Source organism: Xenopus laevis, chromosome 3L, assembly GCF_017654675.1.
Source record: "Xenopus laevis strain J_2021 chromosome 3L, Xenopus_laevis_v10.1, whole genome shotgun sequence".
NCBI classification, from domain to species: domain Eukaryota; kingdom Metazoa; phylum Chordata; class Amphibia; order Anura; family Pipidae; genus Xenopus; species Xenopus laevis.
Window position 1 is genome coordinate 30,404,538 of NC_054375.1, and position 20,116 is coordinate 30,424,653.

Below are 20,116 nucleotides of genomic sequence, written 5' to 3' on the forward strand. Positions count from 1 at the left end.
TTTCCGAATGGAGCATTTTTTAAAATCTTATTTCTGTTTGTAAGCAAGTTTATGACTCACGTGGTCTCGCAGTTTGCCTCCAGCTATGTCTTCTACTAGAAGGAATACTTCCTGGTTATGCCAATCCTCTATCCGCCGGGATTTGATGGGAGAATCATCCTGTATTCCAGTGAAAAGAACTTTAAAGATTATCTGAGCTGGAGACAGGCTGCCTGTAAGTGTCCTAGTTTTTAATATGATGCATTGACTGTTTTTTTTTTTCACAAATGTTTTTATTTGTTTTTCCAGAATACAAATAAAAGAAATTAAAACAAAATCATGACCAAAGAAGAAAAAAAAAAAAAGGTAAATAAGATAACAATATTTTGTCAAGGGTAGAACAAAGGAGTAGAAAGCAAGAGCCATAGTAAGCATTCCCTGCCGTTGTCAAGTGACCAGGAAAGAATGGACCAGAGAAATATATTGCCATCTATATGTGGTGAAGAACGACCCAGCACATCATTGATTACCAACAGTAGGGAGAAGTAGGAAAAGGTCCGTACTCACAGAGAGCCTGTTAATAGTCGAGTAAGGGAGTGGCTCCTGGGGGGTCCCATTAAAGTTGATTGTTGTTGATCATCTCTATGCATCAGCTGTTGGTCCGCCTCACAGACCAGATCGGACCCTAGCAGTAGCTCCCTGTCATACCATGTAGTATATTGAAAAGATTGAACGGTCAGCAGTTTAGTGTGCGGTGGAAGTGTGTTAATATGCGTCAGCCAGGTATCAAAAAATGTGTCCGTGTGGCTTTCCTTATTCGTTAAGGTTTCTATCCAATCTAAGTGAAATATATATTGCAGTTTCTGAAGTACCAAGGACATTGGTGGAGGAAGATGAGACAACCAGGTATGTAAAATGGCTTTCCTGGCCGCTGCAGCCAGCCTTTCAGCCAAAGCCCGTTCTGGTTTGGAAATATAGGAGGTAAGCTCTAGTTTGCTAAAGATGGCCCAAGTAGCGTGAATGGTTAGAGTTTTCCCCGACAGAGTTTTCCAATAACTGGCGACTTCCCTCCAGAACTGTTGCATGAGTGGGCATGACCAAAGGCAGTGTATTATATCGGCTCTCGAGTCCCCGCATTTTAAACAATTATCTGAGACCGCCGTGCCAATATGGAATCTCTTCAAAGGAGTCAAATAGGTGTGATGCAATATTTGTAGGGACATTTCTTGGTATGTGCTAGCCGGTAGTAGTTTCATCACTCGGGTGTGATAACGAAGAATATCTACGTTATCTGAATGTGGGATGACTGTTTTCCATCTCGTAAAGCTTGTGGTGGTGTTGTCCACATCAATGGTCGTCCTGATTAGATTGTAGATATGTGCAGTTGATCTAATTGTGTCATGTTTTGGCCATATCGAGTCAATTGGGTTGGTCTTATCTACATCTGTTAATTTAGCGAATTGAGTCGCGAGGAAGTGCGTAAGTTGTAATAAGGAGAATAGGTGAAGTTGCAAAAAGGGGTATGTTTGGACCAGGGTCGCGGTTGGTTGGAGTATGTTGGCAGTTGTAAGCATATCCTTCATGTTTTTTAGACCTTTCGTCTGCCATGATGTAAAAGGAATACTGTTTAGGCCGGGGGGGAACGCTTTATTATTTAACCACGTAAGATTGATCGAATTAAAGGAGGAAAGGTTAGCTTTTTTGCGGATGGAGTGCCAGGTTCTGTATGTGTGAATAAATAAAGGATTATCCTGTGTGTCTTTAGGAACGTCCTGAAGTGGCGTATGCAAAAGTGAATTAAGTGAATTCCCCTCTGTTAAAGTTTCGTCGAAAAGGGCCGTGGTATATATGTGTCGATGGTGGAGCCAATCCCCCGCGTATCTAAGGAGAGCTGCGTCATTATATTCCAATATGTTTGGAAGATTGAGTCCACCATCCTGCTTTTGCAGGTGAAGGGTTGCGACTCCTATTCTTGGACGTTTTTTGTTCCAGATAAAGGTTCTGAAAATGTGTTGCAGTCGCTTATTGTCTGCGGAGGATATGCGATATGGTAACATTTGTAATTTGTAAAGCAATTTGGGGAAAATCACCATTTTAATAAAGTGAATCCTACCTGAAAATGTAAGATTTGTATTTATCCATTTGCGGGTATCTTGTTCAATTTGATCTATGGTAAGTCTAATGTTGGACTTATACATGTCTTTGTGATGTTGTGTCAGTCGGATTCCGAGAAATTTTATATCTTTGCCTTCCTTTGCATTAACAGAATAGAAAAGCTATGACTAAGTTTGGTCAGTTTTTTTTATTAGGGCAACACAAATACAAAGTGTTTTCTTGCTAATATCCTTAGCATGAGAATTGGGCTATCTTTATGACATTTGCATGGAAGACACAGCCATTCTAGGTTCATATTCATTAAAAACACTGTGTGTGGCTTGTTTTACAGAGGCCTGTTCACAATTTGTGACACTCCATCCATTTAACTGTTTTCCCAGTGGAAAAACACCCAGTCCACATGTATGATGACATCCAACAGTAGCACAGATTATTTCAAGGAGGCCTGTTCTTGTCATAATCTGTTATACTATTGGATGCAAATAAAACATTGTCACCCAGTGTGACCAACAAAAAATAAAATGCTTTAGAAAAGTCCATACAATCTTTTTCCCCAGCGTTTATATGAATAAAGATGTATATAATGCACACAAATACATGTAGGTATGACAACCAGGAGATACGTTTAGGGAGACCCAGTGGTACTTCCAACCTTTCCCAATCTGGGACCCAAAACCTGCAGCTGAATTTTCCAATTCTACTTGGCAATATTATGTTGTCAAAGCATTTTTTCACCATGTTGTTTTCATAGGTCACAACCTGTATAATACCGTATTCTGGTCCCTCGTACAGAAAGGAGGTTTAACACCTGCATAGGCACAGGACAGATTGAAGGTGAGGATTTAGCCTTTTTTTCTCTGCATTCTTTCTGCTTTCCTGTTTTGTCATGTCACATGCCTGCAATGTGTAGAATGCACCATGCTTGAATACTTAAATTCTAATACAAACACTCCTTAAAGGAGAACTAAAGCTTAACATAGATGTAGGCTAGAATTGCTGCACATTATGGTTAGGGGTTCTGTTGCAGCCTAAGAACGGAGCAATCCTTGGGCAGTGAAGATCTTTACATTAGAAGATGCCCACACCAGCTCTCTCTATTCTTTGTGCTGACTTACTGCACATGCTCTGGACTACTATCTGTTATTTTATGGACCACCTAACAATGTACATTACATAGAATGCAAACAACACAATGCAAGACTAGTTAGCAATGAATTCAGGTTCATATTACACATATATTGTAAGTGGTTCAGCAGAAAAGTAGATGGGAAGCTACTGGAGCATCTTCGTCTTCATCAGGCACAGATATTTACTGCTAAAGGGCTGTAGTTGCCTTGGGCTGCTATAGAAGCTCAGAGCATAATTACAACATTTCTATCCTACTTCCTTAGTTAAGCTTTAGTTCTCCTTTAAATTAACTTTTAGTATGCTGTAGACGTTGATTTTCTATATTTTTCCAGTTATATAGCTTTTTATTCAGCAGCTTTCCAATGGTATTTCTGCATCTATCTGGTTGCCAGGGTATGGGACCTGTTATCCAGAATGCTCGGGATCTCTGGGTTTTCTGTATAACAAATCTGTCTGTAATTTGGATCTTCATACCTTAAGTCTACTAGAAAATCATGTAAACATTAAATAAACCAAATAAGTTGGATCCAGTACAGGGTTCTGTTTCATTATTACAGAGAAAAAAAGAAAATGATTTTTTAAAATTTGGATTATTTTGTTACAATGGAGTCTATGGGAGATGGCTTTCCCTGATTTGACAAATTCTGGATAATGGGTTTCCAGATAACTGATCCCATACCTAAACAAAATCAAGATAAGAATAAGATAAGAAGGCACTGTGTTACAATGAAAGGTTGTTTTTTAAAAACCGCTCTTACTGTTGCTTTACTATTTAATACAGAACTTTTTTTTGTCATTTTACAAAGTTGACATTGTTCCAGTAGCATCTTTGTCCTCCAGTTTAGGGCCTTGTGATATTGTTCTAATAATGTCTATTTGTTTGCAGGCTAAATCTGTTCAGAATTCTCAGAGCATTGTATAGGTATGGGACCTGTTATCCAGAATGCTCGGGACCCGGTGTTTTCCGAATAAGGGATCTTTCCGTAATTTGGATCTTTATACCTTAAGTCTACTAGAAAATCATTTAAACATTAAATAAACCCAATAGGCTGGTTTTGCTTCCAATAAGGATTAATTATATCTTAGTTGGGATCAAGTCCAAGCTACTGTTTTATTATTACAGAGAAAAAGGAAATTATTTAGAAAATTTGAATTATTTGATTATAATGGAGTCTATGGGAGACAGGCATTCCGTAATTCGGAGCTTTCTGGATAACGGATTTCCGGATAACAGATCCCATACCTGTGAGTGAGTGACGCTTCAACAGCTTTGTTGCCTTGTATTTACTGTTGTGTTAAAAATATAATAAAGGGGAAAAAATAGCCCTTAGTCTAAAGGGTTTTACATCACAGAAGAAATGTGGCCATGATCCTTGTTTATAGGTAAAGTTAGAGCATTCTTTTAGGATAAACAGAAATGGTCTATTTGCATTAGCCCACATAACCGTCTTCTCTTTAGTAAATCTACAGCTTTCTCTTCTCTATAGTCAGGTCATGGTGTGGGAAGTGAACCCTATTGGGAGCAGTTTTTTCTTTTACATAACACTGTTTGACCACTAGAGTGAGCGCTTGTTCCATCCAACTGCTTTGCACAGGTTTTTCCCTAAGGAGCGCATGAATATTAACAAGGTAGTTATATCCTTAATCCTGCCGACAGCACAGTACTGCTTCATGTCTAGTGCCCTCCGTTGCTTCCGTTTTGTGTCCTGAATGATGAGCAAATACAGAATGTGCCAAGGGTCACCTATAGCGAAATTATCTGCACTCTCTTCTACAAATGCAGACACGTGTGCTTATAGGCTGTATGTGCAAATTCCAGGGGTGGCAAGGTCTTAAGTACAACTTAAATAGCATTTGCACTTTGCCCAAATATTGTGAACGTGCTCATATATATCCAAGGCTATTAATACAAGGAGAGATCTGGTTAACATGTTTGTGTTGATAAAAGTTGCACTGCTTTACTGTATGAGCAATGCCAACCCTAAAGTTTGGTGGATGAGGAATAATAATGTCAGGTTGATCATGTTTTGGGCTAGGACCCCTGGGTTAAATGAAAGCAGACCCAATAAGTAAATGATTATACCTTTATTTAACAATAAGTTATTCAGTAACTCCAGCTTCTAGCCAGTGCTGCGCACTTAAAGGTGTTGTATAAACTTATAGGGGTATATTTATCAAAGAGTGAAGTTAGAGATCGCCACAGTCCTCTAGAGTGAAATTCCACCACTCTCCATTCATTCCTATGGGATTTTGAAAAGCATATATATATAAAAGGATGAACTTTTACTTTCACCCATTGATAAATACTCTTTTAAAAATCCCTTAGAAATGAATGGAGAGTGGCGGAACTTCACTCTAGAGGACTGGGGTGCCCTCTAACTTCCCTCTTTGATAAATGTACTCCTTAGTATGTAGAGAGTTATATCCTGAGACAATTTGCAATTGTTTTTCATTTTTTTATTATTTGTGGTTTAATTTGCTTTTTATTCAGCATCTCTCCAGTTTGCAATTTCAGCAATACGGTTGCAAGTGTCCAAATTACCCTAACCATGCTTTGATGTGCATAAGAGACTGAAATAGTAATAGGTGAGGCCTAAATAGAAAGACGAGTAATAGCAAATTGTAATAACCATACATTTGTAGCCTTACAGAGCATTTGTTTTTTTTTAGATGGGGCCAATGACCCCCCGAAATAATCAAAAGAAGGCAAATAATTCAAAAACTATAAAAAAAAGGCCACTTGAAAATTTGCTTAGAATTAGCCATTATGTAGCATACTAAAAATTTACTTAAAGGAACAGTTCAGTATAAAAATAAATATTTCTGATATAGTTAGTTAGCCAAAAATGCCATCTATAAGGGCTGGAGTGAGCAGATGTCTAACAGAACAGAACCCAACTTCCTGCTTTTATATTAAATTTATATTAAAATATAGTAAAAGATAAATAATGAAGACCAATTGAAAAATTGCTTAGAATTGGTCATTCTATAACATACTAAAAGTTAACTGTAAGGTGAACCACCCTTTTAAGGCTGTAAAAGCATTGCATTGTTTATACTTGTCATCCCCTATATTGTTCACACCTGTAATACCCTGCATTGATCACACCTCCTACTACTGTCAGCAGCCACATTGTTCACCGGTTCACACCTCAGCAGCAGCACTGGCATTGTGTCATTGTATGTATGAACTGTTCATCTTTGAGTGGTCCTGATATGTTTCCCTGACTCCTACCTTGCTCTGTGTGTGCCATACTCTGCCTGCCCTACTTTGCCAGTGTGTGCCATACACTGCCTGCGCTACCCTGCCTGTATGTGACATACCTTCAGGTGTGGGTTTGTTAGCATTTGGAAATACCTGTTAGGGGGTCCCGAGGTGTTTAATCATTTGCTGGGGGGGGGGGCTGTGTTATCCACAGGGGAGGAGGAGGTATATGAATTTAAGGATACCGTATATACTCGAGTATAAGCCGATCCGAGTATAAGCCGAGGTACCTAATTTAACCACGAAAACTGGGAAAACTTATTGACTCTAGTATAAGCCTAGACACAACTACAGCCCTGTCTCCCCGCAGCGCATATTCCGCCAAAGAGACCCCCCAGCGATCAACTGGACTTCTTTGCAAAGTTGATGGTGACAGAGAATTGCCAAACGTATTACTGTGTGCATTGTCCCACTATCATGTGCAGAGGGTGCTGTGTGATATTGCCATCACTTTTAATCTTTCGTATAACCAACAGAGGGTGCTGTGTGATATTGCCATCACTGTTATTCTTTCATATAACCAACAGAGGGCGCTGTGTGATATTGCAGTCACTGTTATTCTTTCATATAACCAATAGAGGGCGCTGTGTGATATTGCAGTCACTGTTAATCTTTCATATAACCAACAGATGGCGTTGTCTGATATTGCAGTCACTGTTATTCTTTGATATAACCAACAGAGGGCGCACTGTTATTCTTTGATATAACCAACAGAGGGTGCTGTGTGATATTGCAGTCACTGTTATTCTTTCATATAACCAACAGATGGCGCTGTGTGATATTGCAGTCACTGTTATTCTTTGATATAACCAACAGAGGGTGCACTGTTATTCTTTGATATAACCAACAGAGGGCGCTGTGTGATATTACAGTCACTGTTATTCTTTGATATAACCAACAGAGGGCGCACTGTTATTCTTTCATATAACCAACAGATGGCGCTGTGTGATATTGCAGTCACTGTTATTCTTTGATATAACCAACAGAGGGCGCACTGTTATTCTTTCATATAACCAATAGAGGGCGCTGTGTGATATTGCAGTCACTGTTATTCTTTGATATAACCAACAGAGGGCGCACTGTTATTCTTTCATATAACCAACAGAGGGCATTGTGGGATATTGCAGTCTCTCCCCAAGTGAACTGTTGGTATAGGAATGATTAAAAGTGACTGCAATCTCAGCTACTGCCCGCTGACCCGAGTATAAGCCGAGGTAGACTTTTTCAGCACATTTTGGATGCTGAAAAACTCGGCTTATACTCGGGTATATACGGTATGTATTAAGATGACATGAATTTGTTTCATATATGAGTGATATCCCTGCAGTGAGCACCAACCATTTAGTTTTTTTTGTGTGCTACCTCCATTAATGTGGTTATGGTCTTAACATTTTTGGGTGTTGTTTAAAGTGGGTGTGGTTTTAAAAGAGGGAGTGGTCAACACTGGCCCTGCCCCATGTAGACCTGAAAAATTCCGTCTCTCTGTACCACAAAAGTTGGGCAGCACTGCTTACTGCATACTGTTTAAACACATATAGTATTATTTTTTAGCATTTCCTTTATCCCGACCCTAATGTAATTTTGCTGATAAAAACTAGTGAGCAGAAAAAACTTTTGCCTCCACACTGGATTTTCCATTGCACCGGATCCAGTCATTTCATGGCTCCAACATATCTAAAAGTTTTTGATCCCAGAAGCATTTTGAACACCCCATAGCCCTAACTTTCTAAAAATCCTTAGGAATTAATAGTAGTGGAATTTTACTGTGATAAGCTCTAATTTTCCACAAAAATGAAAAAGATTTTTATTTTTTGAAAGAACCTGCTCATGGGAAAGTAACATGATGCCTATGATTAAGGAGTCTTTCCCGAAATGTGTACGGCAATGTTGTTGACCCACTTGTTGCAATAAATATCTCTTATTTTAACCCAATGTGCCGCCTGATCTAATTGCTGATTGGGCTCCTACTACAGTTGGGACTACAGCATGTGGGGGTGAGTCTAGAGCAACCCTTTTTATCGACTTCCATGGGAAAGTAACCCTGCACAATCAAAAACAAAAGCAATTGATGCATCTCTCCTGCATTTTCTTTAATCAAAATGCCAAATAACAAATCTTAATGGGTAATAAATTGGCGCTTAGATTTATGCTTTTTGAATGTTTTGCCTTTATAAAATACAGTGCTGATAAGCTCTAATTTTCCACAAAAATGAAAAAGATTTTTATTTTTTGAAAGAACCTGCTCATGGGAAAGTAACATGATGCCTATGATTAAGGAGTCTTTCCCGAAATGTGTACGGCAATGTTGTTGACCCACTTGTTGCAATAAATATCACTTATTTTAACCCAATGTGTCGCCTGATCTAATTGCTTATTGGACTCCTACTACAGTTGGGACTACAGCATGTGGGGGTGAGTCTAGAGCAGCCCTTTCTTATCGACTTCCATGGGAAAGTAACCCTGCACAATCAAAAACAAAAGCAATTGATGCATCTCTCCTGCACTTTCTTTAATCAATATGCCAAATAACAAAATTAAATGGATAATAAATTGGCGCTTAGATTTATGCTTTTTGAATGTTTTGCCTTAATAAAATACATCATTTTTAAAATAGTACAACTCTAATATTGACTATTCTAAATTGCTTTTTGTTCTGAATTTTACTGAAATCTAAAAAATTTACATTTTAGAAATGAATAAGTTGTGTTTGGCTGTAGTAGGCTTCTTCTGCCTTTCTTAAAAAAAACTTTTAAGAAATGTATCAACACATCAAAGAAATCAGATGTTTATGTATAAAAAATTGAGTTTAAAAAGTTATAAATCTAATTTAGAAAGTCATCAATCCGGCTCGATTTGGCCACTCGTGGGCAAAAGCCAAATTAGGCTGATCCAACCTGGCGCAAAACAGCTGCTGAATGGGAAATATAGGATTTTTTTTTAAACATAAATTTTAGAAAAACTGTAAGAAATAGAAAATGGAAAACAACAGAAAAAAAGGTTGTTTGTGCTATACATTTTCAAAAGGATATTTTATGTGAAGGTTCAGTGACACTTTAATGAAGTAATTGATTATATTTGATTTTTTTTCCATTTTGGGAACATATCTGATAATGGAATGAGAAAATGATTTATTAGATGATTATTTGTATCAATCTAATATTCATGACATGCAGTAAGGGGAGAGAAGAGCACACGAGGAAAGGAGACAAGGAGAAGACAATGGCACATATAGAAAGAAAAGAAAATGGGGCAAGAACAATGGAGGGAATAAAAAGAATAGTAAATGTAGCAGAAAATAATTCTCCAAAAATGCAATATTTGCAAAAATAATTGAACAGACTTCTGTGGCTAAAAAGCAATGCTTCTTTATTAGTGCTCCAAAAGTAAAGTCTTATATTTTATTTATGTTTTAATTATTCCTATTGTCCATAGCGGTGTGAGACTTTATCCTAAAACTTAAATTAAACAGAAAAAAGCATTACAATTAACATTTAATGTTCTTCTTAGTTAGAACATTTACCTGGATCTCATGCCCAGACATATTTTAGTTGGCAGTACGTGGGGACATATAATAGCACAGGTGCTTTTCTAAATGTTTAATGTAATATTTGTATTGCAGAAGTATTCCAGAAGCAGCCCATCTCTGTGAAACAGGATTTAGTCACTGCAGACGTGTTGATGTTTGCATTTCAAATGGTTTAGCGATTTTTTTTCATAGAAATATGTAGAACTAAACATTGGACACTGAATGCAATGTGTTTATTGGTTTTATTTTCCGCCATTGCTAGAAATTAATGGTATCTTCCGCCTCCTTTGTGCATTACAGCTTTGTAATTTAAGGGAAAATTTATGTTTTTAGCGTCCTATTTTATATTATATGTATGGGATATATTATAAGGAAACCTGGTATCCAGAAATATCTGAATTATGGGAAGGCCATTTCCCTTAGACTCCATTTTATCCAAATAATCACAATTTTTACAAACTTGATACAATCTAAAATATAATTAATCCTTATTGGAGACAAAACCAGCTTATTGGTTAATTTAATGTTTACATGATTTCCTAGTAGACTTAAGGAAAGTAGAAAACCCCAGGTCCAGAGCATTCTGGATAATGGGTCTCATGCTTGTTATATTTTATATTACTGTATATATTTCTACTCTTTATTTGTAGATGTTTTAGGAGTGTTATAAATGAGAAATGAAACAGAAAATACAATATCCTGGGGAAATTTCTGGAGTGTAGTCTGCTTTTATAGAGCTCATTTTTAAATTAACTTTTACTATGATGTATACAGTAATGCTTTAAGAAACATTTCAACTGGGCTTCATTTTTTATTTCTTTCTGTTGTTTGCAACTATCTGTTTGCTAGTGTCCAGCGTTCTCCCTAGAAGACAGGCAGTGGTTTGAATGAGAGTCTGGAAGCTGAAAAGGAAAGGGCCTGCACAATAAAAATTCACATTAATAAAATTGTAACCTCAAAGTGGTATAGTTTTTGGCTGCAGGGGGGTCAATGATCGAAGATGGAAAAAGGCATAAGAATTAGACAGTTGTTGCTAGAAATAGGACATTCGCTAACATAGTAAGTTAACTTATAGAAGCTTAATAAAGAAATAGGATAGAAATGCTGAACATTAACATTAATAGGAATATTCAGTCTTCAGAACTGCACATTATTTAATCAAGAGAATGTGACTAATAGTGACTAATAGTGTGTGTGTGTGTGTGTGTGTGTGTGTGTGTGTGTGTGTGTGTGTGTGTGTATATAATAATAATATATATAAAATGAGCAAAATGGTGTTACAGTATTTACACTAGAGAAGAGATGATTAAGGGGAAACACTATCACTGAGGATGAGGACATTTTAAGTTAATTTCTTTGGTGCATTACTAACCAGTAAACATTTCCAGAGGACACAAGAACACCCCTTGACATAAGCAGAAAATACATTTTTACAAACTTCTTCCTGTACTGGACAGATACAGTACATTGATAGGGTTGAATGACATTTTAGAAAAAAAACAAGGTGACTGATATTGATACTGTGAGTACAATATTGATCAGAGGACTGGCCCATTTGCTGTTTGGGTTAAAAAAATAGAAATTTCTTCCTGAATTGACAGATACATTAAATAGGCTTGAATGTCTTTTTAGAGCACTAATAAAATTTCACTTTTTTCACTAAATCGGAGTGCTGCTGAAATATCTTCCTAAGCTCAGAGGGTGTTTTCCATGAAGCAAATTGACTTTTATCATGCTGTCTTAAAAAAATAAATAAAAAGATTAAAACCCATTTATTTAATTATCTGCATAATATGCTTATACAGATTTTATTACCTGTATTGTATAATCTGTACTAATCTAGTATTTGATCTTACAAATCATATTTAATGACTTATCGATTTCCCTTCCTATGACAAATAGTGACGCTGAATATGAATTTTTATGACAAACAGAGATCTTAATTACCAGTTCCTAAAGAGCATGTTTCTTCCATAGTTCTAATATTTCAATGTTTATTTGGTGTTTGTTTCTACAAAGCTGTCGACCATCTTGTATATAAACTGAGGAACAGTGCGGAATTTATATGCAGTTGCTTGCAACGGATACTTGAGAGTGCAGACTTGATTCTGGGTTGGCAACATGATTGCAGTTTTCCTCCTGCTCGTGGCTGTGAGCGGCTACTTCAGTAAGTCAACAAAGTTTCTACTTGTTCCTAAGACTCTTGTGCCTACTGAGAACAGAACAGTACTCTCTACTGAGAACAGAACAGCACTCTCTACTGAGAACAGAACAGTACTCTCTACTGAGAACAGAACAGTATTCTCTACTGAGAACAGAACAGTACTCTCTAATGAGAACAGAACAGTATTCTCTACTGAAAACTGAAAAGTACTCTCTACTGAGAACAGAACAGTACTCTCTACTGAGAACAGAACAGTACTCTCTACTGAGAACAGAACAGTACTCTCTATTGAAAACAGAGCCATAATCTCTACTGAGAACAGAACATTGCTCTCTTCTGAGAACAGGACAATATTCTTTTTTTGTATATACTTCTATATACCCTGTTGACTAATCAGTCTCTTTATTGATGTATGTATCTGTTTATGCTTAAATACTATATTCTACATTGCCTAAGCATGATGGTGTAATGCTTAGAACTGCTGCCTTGCAGTGTTGGGTCCTAGTCAAAGGATTTTCTATGTACTCCTCAAGCTTGCATGAGTTTTTTTCCCACTCCAAGAACATAGAGGTAGATTAGTTGGCTCCTGATAAAAATATGTATATGATAGAAACTGTAAGCTACACTTGGGCAAATACTGTGTCTTCAACAGGTTTAACTAGGAATAGGTCAATGGCAACTGTTCTTTGAGTATTCTTAAAAAACGTTTCATTACTCATCCAAACAGCTTCTTCAAGGGGAATACCCCAGCATTTAAACCCTTACAGTCACCAGCATCCAACCCAGGGGTTTCCCAGGGTATTCCCTTATAGGGGTATTCTGTCCCACTCAACTTAACAGAAGAAATTGCTTGGTTGAAAGGTTTTCAAGAATACCGAAGTTCATTTGCTTTAAACTTTATTTCTACTAGATACAGTATATCATGACCAGGATAAATAAAGACCTTCATAGATATATTGTGCCTTTAACTTTTTAACACTCACTTTTCAGCTCCTGCCACATCTCAATGTTTGAAGCAGTGTGTTGAACGCTGCTCACTGGCTCCTCCCTCTGGCAATCCTATTTGCGTACAAAATTCTTTGGTAAGCCAAATGCCTAAAATTCTCTTATTTACCCATGGTTGATACTTTATTTGCTTCCATAGTATTTACTTTGATTTTGTTAACTTTATTTTTGCAGGCCAGAAATCCAATCGTAACCGCTAAAGTCATCGGGCGAGTAATGTGTGCCTTTGACAGAACCAAGGTATGAAAAGTGATTCCCTTCTTTCTTATTAGTTTTGCAGTCATTTTGTTCAAGGCATAATATGTTTCAGTGTCTGAAGGCTTACCTGCCTGTTGTTCTCAAACAACAAAAGTGCTGCAATTGTTAAAAAATACGGGAAGTTTGTTCCTTAAAGTTACCCAGCGATGGGGGTTTTCAGCTCATTTCTGCAGACTACATGTCACATAACCCTTTTGCCGAAAAGGGTAGTACGGGCAGCTATAATTTGCAGAGAACTTTTGTTTTTATAAGTAATGCACCTGATCCAGTTTACACAGGTGTTCTAAAAGAAGTGCAGCAATTGTCAGTCTCAGGGAACGCTTCTGAGAATTTAACTGGTGTGCTCCCGAATCTAATAATGCTCATATTAAACCAGCCAAGGCAGCTGGCTTTTACAAGTTGTAGCCTTTCATTACAGCATCTACAGAAAGGCTACAAGCTCATGCTTGGACTAATGCATATTGTACTCATAACATATTTCTGTCTAGGATTCAAGAAATAAGCTGGAACTCATTTTAGCAGTCAATTCATTTTTGGTAAGTAATACAATGCAGTAATTTTTTAAGTATGTTGAAACATAGGTCATTTTGAAAGCATAGACCATTGCTTGTCCTTTTGGATCTGGCCTTCCGCACAGTATTTGCAGCTATGAGGCAAAACATTCCTGGGCACTAAGAGGAATATAATATAAGAGGAATAGGACTGGACAGCAGAGTTAAATAATTAAATATTCAAATGTTGATTGAATATATTGTCCTGTTCTGCTACAGTACCTGCTAAATAATTATAGCAGGTACAGTATATCCACCCTGCTAACCTTCGGCTGTAAGTGAACAGCTCTCAGCAACCCTCCAGTCCCCCTTTTTAATTAACTTTACTGAATTTTCTACTAAACACAACAGATGCTAAATCATCTCTGACCCAAAAGAATAGTAATGTTAACCTTTATTGCTTATTGCTACCCCATAATCAGTAACTTCTTAATAACAAAGATTTAGGTAGAATAATATGTCCTCCTTTCATTTTGATATTTCTGGTTTTAACCAATATAAAAATCGTTTTCCCAGTTGCTACTGATGAAAACAAAAGAAAGTATTTTAGCAGATTACATTTTTTATGCTTTAAGTTGTTACCAAACTTTATTTATGTCTAATAAAGCAAACAAAGATGATAAATTAATTCAAATTTGCAGTTTCTCTGAGAAGAAGGTCTCCAACCTCCTCCAGATTGCTGAAACTTTTGGGCAAGACCACTAATAATGCAACAAGTTTACCCCTTCTTCATCACATTTTGGTCACCAAGAAACACATTTTTTCCCTTTTTGTTTTAAAATTGCTTAAAAAAGACTATAATGATGCTCTCTTTAATCCTCAGACAAAAATAAGCTTGTTATACTTATATGTTATAGATATGTAAATCATTTTTCTGAAATAGAGTAAAAAAAACAAATTTTGTTCTTTTTCTTTTAGAAAATAGATTTTTAGAATTTTCTTAAGATTAGCATTATCCAGTATTGCCATAATTTTCTGGGTAACCCCCCATCCTTGTTGTGAGATGTAGTTGCATATACTATATGTAGTCAACTTTGGTTAGCATATGGTCTAGAATCAACCTGTAGCACATCAGAAGTCAGTTTAAATACATCCAGCTGAAGCGCATGGGGGTTCCACATTCTGTTTAATGTAACTTAAATGTATTCACCATCCAAAATTACTTTATTTTTTACTGTCAGAATGTAACCGGCTGCCCACGTTCACTCGTCATGGGACCAAGACTAGCAATGGTAAGTATCCTTCCTTATATAATATTTTAATAGCGAATATCGAAACAACAGACCGGTGCCACAAGTGGCCAATGTATATAACTCACTGAATAGAATCAGCGGCCCAGGTATTTCAACCCCAGATCTACGTTTTTGAATAAGCAAATGTAGGCCTCCCTGCACTCCAGAAAATCCACTGGGCCACAGATATAAAAGTTAAAACAACCTTTATTGCAAAAAAATTAAATATAGACATCTACAGAGGCCCTACAAGATTTGTGTTCAGCAAGCACTCATGACTAAGTTCTTGCTGACCAAGAAACATGTAAGGCCTCTGGTGAAGAATAAAAAAATTGGTTCTGTTTAGCTGCTATGCGTCAGCATTTTTCAGCAAAGGCATATGATATACAGAAAGATAGATAGATTTTATAATTATCTATTGTAATTGTTAAGAGTGTAATAAAATATTCAAAAAAAAATCATTTTTATATTTTTGAATTTTTTTTTAATCATTATAGGATGATTTAATCTTGGATGTAAATGGTTTGCTACAAAACATGCTCAGGATATCAGTCACTGCTTTGGTAAGATACATTTATTAGTCTTGGGTGGGTTTGATGTCTGTAGATGCTACATAACAAATTATCATTATAAAAAGTGTTGCAATTATTGTTTAGCCAGAGATATCAAGGGCTTGATGAATACTTGAAAATGTACTTATATATATCAACATGTCTCTTGCATAATCTCAAAAGAATTTATTATCTTCTGTGTTTATGCCAAAACGATATGTTTGTGTAAAAGGCAAAGTAATGGCTAAAGCTTAGGCTTTTTTCCCCCCACTATATTTCCAGGTTATTAACACTTTCCTGGCTGCCAGCAACAATTTTCTTGACAGCCAGAAAAGTGTTTGACGGATTTCTCAAAGCATCCACTGCTTTGATCGTTGTGTCAGCTCATAAGAACTTGTTGGACACACAGAAAAGTCCTTTGCAGATTCCAACCTTTCTCCAATGCTCTGAAAAAAACGGCGGTCAATAAAGCCGCTCCTTTGTTTCTGCTTGAAATGATGATCCCTTGCAGCTTTAAAGAAAATGTGTTTTCATGCGCAGAGACATGAAATATAATTTTTCAATAAATGGTGGGAGGGGGTGCAAATAGATTTCTTTTATAGCCCTGACGTGTTATTTCGATTATCATTTCAGAGTCCTTTCAATCTTGCAAATATTCCTATACCACAGTGTGGCCTACTGGTAAGAAAAGCAACTCATTTATGTTTTCTTCTGAATTCATTATAGCCAATTTATCATATTCCTTCTATGCTCACTCCCATATATGTGAGATGTCATGCAATCTGCAAATTGTCTAAGGTTTATCTTATATGTTCCCAGTTTATAGTGATGCAATATCTTTCACATGACTTATTGAAACGTGTGTATTATAATACATAACATACCCCTTTTGTAAAATATGAGGATATTAAAAGTCATCTCAGAGCTCCATGACCTGTATAAAAGCACTTGGCCTTTGGCCTTATTCCAATCAACTTTACGAATCAATGAATCATGTTACACAAATGACAGCACTATGCACCAATTAGAATGGATGACATCACTAAACACCAAATATAATTATCTTTCAAAGTATATTCACAGCTCTTGTGCATCATAAAGGTGTTAAATTACTTTCTGTAATAAATATGATTTAGGAAATGCACCACTTAAGAAGCAACCTTTAATATGCTGCAATAAACCAGTTATACGACTCTATACCAATTATTTAGAACAACATGTTTAATAATGTTTCCATGAGTCTTTAGCATCTGGAAATACAATCACCTATGATGTTTAAATTATTAATATTTTTATGTTTTAATTTCTAGAGCGACCTTCGTCTTAAAATCGATAACATTCTGGTAAGCCTGCACTGCAGCTTGTGCTCTTTTGTCAGATATGGAAATGTATTGTAATAATCACAGTAATTATATCTTTAGTTGGATATAATTACTGTTATAGATAATAGAAATATATTAATATGCAAGAAATATAAGTGAGACATACAATTCATAAAAACAATTAAGAAATTATGAATTTCTTTCTATAAAGACTTGAGATGACTGTATATAATTATTATTATTATTATGCGTTGTTACCCTCCAGCCTATGCATTTTCTCATACAATAGCTCATTAAAGCAAAATAATTAAAATCAAAAGAAATATTTCAATAAAAAAAATCTATATATATTATATATATAATTCAATTATATATATATAATGTATACACATACCCTGTAAAACACTGCATTTTTGCACGTGCCATTGTACTTACTAGTAAATAATAATCTCAATATATTTTTATGTTTGCTTTTATTTAGAAAATTGTCAGTGGCCTTCCAGATCTTCAAATCATTAAAAGCATTGCCGGGAAACCACTTGGTCTCCTGGCAATTTTGCCTAGTGGTTTATTGGATTCATTGTTGGGTCCTGTTGGTAAACTGGTCTCAACTGTGGGAAGTGTAGTTGGGCCACTTCTTAACCAGGTAGGATCAACAGTCTCAGGAGTGCCAACAATTCTCAGTGGAGGAGGAAGTCAGACATGGCAAACAGGAGCTGCTGGAGGATCAGTAAATGCTGGAGGATCAGTAACTGCTGGAGGACCAGGAGCTGGATATTCAGTATTCCCTTATGACGGATATACATATAGCAATAATAATTTAAACCCTAATCTATACCAATATGACAGTTATAGTGGTAATACTGGTTATTCAACATCTGGTGCTGGAACAGGTCCATTGGCTTCTTGGGATAATTCCAATACAGGTTATGAATCAATGAATCCAACCTTTTATGCTTCAGCAAATGTACAAAACATTAACGCAGGCACCGGTGTCTCTGCATCCTCTGATGTAATCCCATCCATGCAATTCAAATAAAAAAGGTAAATATACATTTCTATTACTAATAAAATGTCTTTAGCTTTCTGTTCTACCATACTTGTGATGTTTATCAAATTTTGTAGAGAATTCTTCTAAAAATACTAAAATCTAAAGCAAACTGTGAAAGGCAAATCACAATAATCTAATTAAATAAGAAAAAGAAAAATAAGGAGCAGAATTTAGGATTTTTTTAAAATTTTCTTTAGTATCAGTTATGGTTTTTGCTGGGAAAATAGAAGGATTGGTTTCGGGTTTACAGTTTTCTTTCCAGTGTTCAAAATAATGCAGGAAAGATCTTATCAAATTGCCCATGGACTTGCAATGCATTAAAATGAACATACTGCTTCATCTTTTATTAGCAACATGGTGGGGGGGGGGGCGTTTATCAAAGTTTTTGTTTGTGTGGCCAGCAACTTAACTCTCCCCCAGTGATTTCACCTTCAGTTCTCCTTTAATATGTATTCCAAGTAGACTGGCAAGTGCAAATGTATCTCTATAGATTTCAGACTATCATATAGAATGCATGTTATTGCAAATAGTAAGTGCAATGGAGTAACTATAGAGGAAGCAGACCCCGCAGTCGCTGGAGGCCAGGGAACAAAGTGCCCGGGCTGTGGGGTCTGCTTCCTCTATAGCTAATATAAAACCCACTCCTACCCAGCCACTCTATTACCTGCTTAGCAAGGAAGTAGTGATATGCGGGTCAGGGTTTTCCTGACCCACACCCGACCCTAACCCGCTCCAGCCCACGCCCGCCCGCACCCGTGCTTCCGGGGTCCTTTTATAGACCCAAGACTCAATACTATAAAACCGGAACCCGGAAGTCGGAAGCCAGCATTTGAAGGTGGCGGCGGGTAGAGCAGGAGAAGAGCTCAACCCGCACCCCCCCCACCCACGAGGAGCAGTGCAAGGTCGACCCAAACCTGTCTGACCCGAGGGTCCCGCGGGTATCGGCTCGGTCTGCACATCACTACAAGGAAGGGGGACGCAAGTTGTGTGGGAATGGGCGGGATGTGGGCTGGGCAAAGGCGGGATGCGAAGTGGGAAGGAGGATGGGGATCAGAGTGTGCCGGGCCCCTCTGAAGATTTTTTTGCAGGGGGGCCCGGTGCACTCTAGTTACACCACTGAGTAAGTGCTTGGATTAGTCTAAAGCAGATAGATACAGTCACTGCCCTAATACAAAGTTGCATTTTATCTTACTCAAGGTTTACTGTATGAAGCTTTGCATTAATGGAAGCATAAATAGGTGACTTGGTTAAATGTAGCCAAGACTTTATGTTGGCATCAAAATTACCCTTTCTGGATACGTTTATATTTCTATACAAATGCATTACCTGCTTCAGTTGATACCCTTGTTTTCTGTTTTGCAGCAAAAGAAAATTACATTCCAGATGAGCAAAAGAAGAATGTAGTGCAACCACATAAAATCGTAAAATATGTATTTTAGTTTATGATTACAAACAAATCACTACATAACTAGAAAATAAATGGCATTTCAATTACATCTAGTTTGTCTTTCTTATTTCGTGGTATGTTGCTATATTGTGCACATAATTGATTAACATTGGTTATACAACTGACGCTGAGCCCAAAAAAAATTTAGGTGTGAAAAGAGCTTTTTATAAATCACTGTATGAACTTGCATTGTGTTAATTTCAACGCACATATCCCATATCCTTTCTACAGTACTTGGTAAGTTGTACTGAAATGTACAGTTATTGGACCTGTTATCCAGAATGCTTGGGGTCTGGGGTTTTCAAGATAATGTATCTTTCCGTAATATGGATCTTCACACCTTAACTCTAATAGAAAATCATGTAAACATTAAATAAACCCAATAGGCTGCTTTTGCTTCCAATAAGGATTAATTATACCTTAGATTGGATCAAGTACAAGGTACTGTTTTATTATTACAGAGAAAAAGGAATCATTTTTAAAAATGTGGATTATTTGGAAAAAATGGAGTCTATGGGAGAC

At 36.8% G+C, this 20,116-nt stretch overlaps 1 protein-coding gene across 1 annotated transcript; it reads left to right on the forward strand.

The window, feature by feature from the left end:
* The first annotated feature begins 1,631 nt into the window (after positions 1 to 1,631).
* Positions 1,632 to 19,637, forward strand: LOC108710197. Its single transcript, XM_041586080.1, has 11 exons — positions 1,632 to 2,928; positions 12,033 to 12,180; positions 13,168 to 13,259; positions 13,357 to 13,422; positions 13,929 to 13,976; positions 15,173 to 15,223; positions 15,721 to 15,786; positions 16,408 to 16,455; positions 17,085 to 17,117; positions 17,578 to 18,140; positions 19,510 to 19,637. Exons 2-10 carry the CDS (start codon positions 12,135 to 12,137, stop codon positions 18,133 to 18,135), a joined length of 1,008 nt encoding a protein of 335 aa, XP_041442014.1. The 5' UTR covers positions 1,632 to 2,928; positions 12,033 to 12,134; the 3' UTR covers positions 18,136 to 18,140; positions 19,510 to 19,637.
* Positions 19,638 to 20,116: the final 479 nt, after the last annotated feature.

Excerpts from the sequence above, each read along its gene's own strand:
- LOC108710197 (XM_041586080.1), top strand. The coding sequence starts at position 12,135 with ATGATTGCAGTTTTCCTCCTGCTCGTGGCTGTGAGCGGCTACTTCA. Across the intron at positions 13,260-13,356 it reads TTTGCGTACAAAATTCTTTG|GCCAGAAATCCAATCGTAAC; the intron begins GTAAGCCAAATG and ends TTATTTTTGCAG. Across the intron at positions 13,423-13,928 it reads GTGCCTTTGACAGAACCAAG|GATTCAAGAAATAAGCTGGA; the intron begins GTATGAAAAGTG and ends ATTTCTGTCTAG.